The sequence below is a fragment of the Centruroides sculpturatus genome, unplaced genomic scaffold, assembly GCF_000671375.1.
Source record: "Centruroides sculpturatus isolate CEXI.00-Female unplaced genomic scaffold, Cexi_2.0 scaffold4139, whole genome shotgun sequence".
In the NCBI taxonomy this organism is placed as follows: Eukaryota; Metazoa; Arthropoda; class Arachnida; order Scorpiones; family Buthidae; genus Centruroides; species Centruroides sculpturatus.
In genome coordinates, this window is record NW_019388231.1 from 3,375 (window position 1) to 7,471 (window position 4,097).

At 25.8% G+C, this 4,097-nt stretch overlaps 1 protein-coding gene across 1 annotated transcript in view; it reads left to right on the forward strand.

Annotated features, from left to right (window-relative positions):
- Positions 1-2,747, forward strand: part of LOC111616834 (unconventional myosin-Vb-like) — a gene marked incomplete at its 3' end in the record, with an annotated part of 5,306 nt that extends 2,559 nt beyond the window's left edge. The window contains exon 2 of the mRNA XM_023358190.1: positions 2,522-2,747. Coding sequence (XP_023213958.1) covers positions 2,522-2,747 — 226 coding nt within the window. The remainder of the gene's footprint in view (positions 1-2,521) is intronic.
- Between the last annotated feature and the right edge of the window lie 1,350 nt (positions 2,748-4,097).

Consider the following 4,097-nt stretch of genomic DNA (forward strand, 5'->3'; position numbering starts at 1 on the left):
AATAATAATAATATATAATAATAATATTAATTTATTATTTATTATAATTAATTAATAATAAATTAATAATAATATTAATTTATAATAATAATAAATAAAATAAATACAAAGAAATTGTAAAAAGGAAGAATATCTCCTATTGTTTGTATAATTAACAACACTATTGATGTTTATATAAAAATTATATAAGCCTAAAGAAAGTAGAAAGTTAAGTTTAAGTTAAGTAGAAATGCATTTATCAGATTTCATAGGATCAAATCCAATTTAGATAAAGAAAAGTTTAGATACTTTATAATTTTGGAATATTTGAATTGTTGAGATTAAAGAAATGTATCTATTCTACTCCATTGGAACAGCAATCATCATCATTTTTTTTCTTGTAACAAGAATAAAAACTCACAAAAATAATTAATAACGTTTAAGCAGTAGAGTATCTATAATACAATGTGCACCATTTCACATTTGTGATTCAAACATAATTAATAAATATGAAATGATTAATTAGGAATGGCATTCTGTCATGACTAAGTGTCACAACCAAGTAGAAGTCATTATGTCCTAGTATGGCAATCATTATCTAATGTTGAGCTTTAATTTTTTTATTAACTGTTAATCTTACTGTATTTTTATTTGGATTTGGATAAATGAGATTTTAATGTAAAATTAAATGCTTTCATTGTTGTTAATAATGTGTGTCTTCAAGACTAATAGAATAAGAATATTAGAATAATTATTTTTAAATAAAATGTATTTGTAACAAGCAGTCTCAGTATGCTTATAAAATTATTAATAGCCTCATTTGTTCATGCAAAATTAATATATACTCTATGTCAGGGGTGGCAAACCTATGGCACGCATGCCCAAAGTGGCACGTAAGGAGAAATCATCTGGCACGTAACATATCGTACGATTTTGATTTATCGTTTGTCTTTTTCAATCATTGTTTCATTTATTCTAATTAAAGCATTTTCGTTTAATTTATTTAAATATTGTTATAGCTTTAAAGATGTTTATGCATGCCAAAGTTTTAAACTTTGGCACACATAAACATCTTTAAAGCTAAGTATGCTTACAGTATGGCATGCGGGCTCAAAAAGGTTTGCCACCTCTGCTCTATGTAATCCTCAAGCATATTTTTTTGGTTGAAATAATTTTAATAAAAAAAGAAATAATCCTTATATTCAAGCTTCTGTTACAGGATCTATAGAAAAATATATTTTTAGATATTGAGTAAAGTTTAAGTTATAGGAAATAATAATAATAATAATAATAATAAATTCAATCTATATGATATTTTTGTAATATGAAAATGAACTACTAGAACTGTATCAATAAAAAAACCTACTGACATTAAAAAATTTGGTTTTTTGAAATTATAAAGTTTTATAATTTGAAGAAATTACTGTTAAAAAAACATATTTCAATATCAGAAAGATATAAATATTTGAATATATAATTGATTCTATTAATACATATTTATTTTTACAGATACAGTAGTCTAATAATTTCATAAATAAGTATACAGGGTGTCTAAACATTTTTTCCAACTTTGAAAATTTATTGCTCAATGAGTCTGCAAAGTACCATACATACATACATGAAACAAACATGAGTTGAAAGAACAGTTCAAAAGTTTATTTACACACAGAAAGACACTATTCAAGTTTAACATGAGCACCACAAGTAATTTGAATGACATTGTATCAATATTCAACCTTTTGCCACACATTGTGCAGTGTGTTAGGATCAGTTGTGCTTTAGCACAGGAATCATTTATTTATTGCTTTAACTTTGGGATCAATGTTGATAGTGGGGGATATAGACACTGTCTTTAACAAATCACCATAGAAAGAAATCCAGGGTGTGATGTCTAGGGAAGTCATGCCAAAAGGCCTTTACATCTGATCCAACGTTGGAGCAGATGTTGATTGAGGTAAGAGCTCATATTGTTGTGGAAGTGAGGTGCAGCCTTTTCTTGCTAGAATGTAACATTTTAAATTCCTTCTTTATTTGAGGCTGTGCAATAGGTGGTGAGAGGTTAAATATTGGTATGATGTTATCAATCTACTTGTAGTGCTGATGTTGAACTTGACTAATTTCTTTCTATGTTTAAATAACCTTTGAACTGCTCTTTCAGCTTGTGTTTGTTTTGTGTATGTACTTGGAAGATTTACTGAGTCTTCCAAGTACATTTTTAAAATTGGATAAAACATTTATGGACGCATTGTACTTACTATTGATTTTAGTTTATCATCAAATTGACTGAAGATTCAACTTTTTTGTAATGTTAAATAAATTATTAATTACAGTTGATTCTCAATTGTATTTTAGTACAATTGAGAATCAACTGTAATTAATAATTTATTAATAAACAAATTTGTTAATAAACAAAAATTTTATTAATAATTCTTTCTATTCCCTTATTAAGGAATTGTAAAGAATTTTGATTTGAGAATTTAAATATTTTTAACATTTATATTTCTTATAGTTTGCAAAGAAATAATTTCAGTAATTTCTGTAGTCAATTGGAAATGCCAAGACCACAAGAAATGATAATAGCTCAAGATTTGGGAAGTACATAGAAATCGATTTCAATACTAAATACAATATTGTTGGAGCAAATATGAGAACATATCTACTGGAGAAATCTCGTGTTGTTTTTCAAGCTGCAGATGAAAGAAATTATCATATATTTTATCAGCTTTGTGCTGCATCAGATTTAGAGGAACTTCGCATTCTGAAATTAGGTAAATATTGAAATTTTATCCATTTATATATATAGGTATATTTTTTCATTATCTGATGTATGTATGTATGTGTCTGAGTAGATGCTTGTGTATATGTAATAAATATACATGTCTTAAAAATCGTTTGCAAAATTAATACATTAAAATAAATGATGATGATGATACATTAATTAATAATAAATTAATAATAATATTAATTTATAATAATAATAAATAAAATAAATACAAAGAAATTGTAAAAAGGAAGAATATCTCCTATTGTTTGTATAATTAACAACACTATTGATGTTTATATAAAAATTATATAAGCCTAAAGAAAGTAGAAAGTTAAGTTTAAGTTAAGTAGAAATGCATTTATCAGATTTCATAGGATCAAATCCAATTTAGATAAAGAAAAGTTTAGATACTTTATAATTTTGGAATATTTGAATTGTTGAGATTAAAGAAATGTATCTATTCTACTCCATTGGAACAGCAATCATCATCATTTTTTTTCTTGTAACAAGAATAAAAACTCACAAAAATAATTAATAACGTTTAAGCAGTAGAGTATCTATAATACAATGTGCACCATTTCACATTTGTGATTCAAACATAATTAATAAATATGAAATGATTAATTAGGAATGGCATTCTGTCATGACTAAGTGTCACAACCAAGTAGAAGTCATTATGTCCTAGTATGGCAATCATTATCTAATGTTGAGCTTTAATTTTTTTATTAACTGTTAATCTTACTGTATTTTTATTTGGATTTGGATAAATGAGATTTTAATGTAAAATTAAATGCTTTCATTGTTGTTAATAATGTGTGTCTTCAAGACTAATAGAATAAGAATATTAGAATAATTATTTTTAAATAAAATGTATTTGTAACAAGCAGTCTCAGTATGCTTATAAAATTATTAATAGCCTCATTTGTTCATGCAAAATTAATATATACTCTATGTCAGGGGTGGCAAACCTATGGCACGCATGCCCAAAGTGGCACGTAAGGAGAAATCATCTGGCACGTAACATATCGTACGATTTTGATTTATCGTTTGTCTTTTTCAATCATTGTTTCATTTATTCTAATTAAAGCATTTTCGTTTAATTTATTTAAATATTGTTATAGCTTTAAAGATGTTTATGCATGCCAAAGTTTTAAACTTTGGCACACATAAACATCTTTAAAGCTAAGTATGCTTACAGTATGGCATGCGGGCTCAAAAAGGTTTGCCACCTCTGCTCTATGTAATCCTCAAGCATATTTTTTTGGTTGAAATAATTTTAATAAAAAAAGAAATAATCCTTATATTCAAGCTTCTGTTACAGGATCTATAGAAAAATATATTTTTAGATATTGAG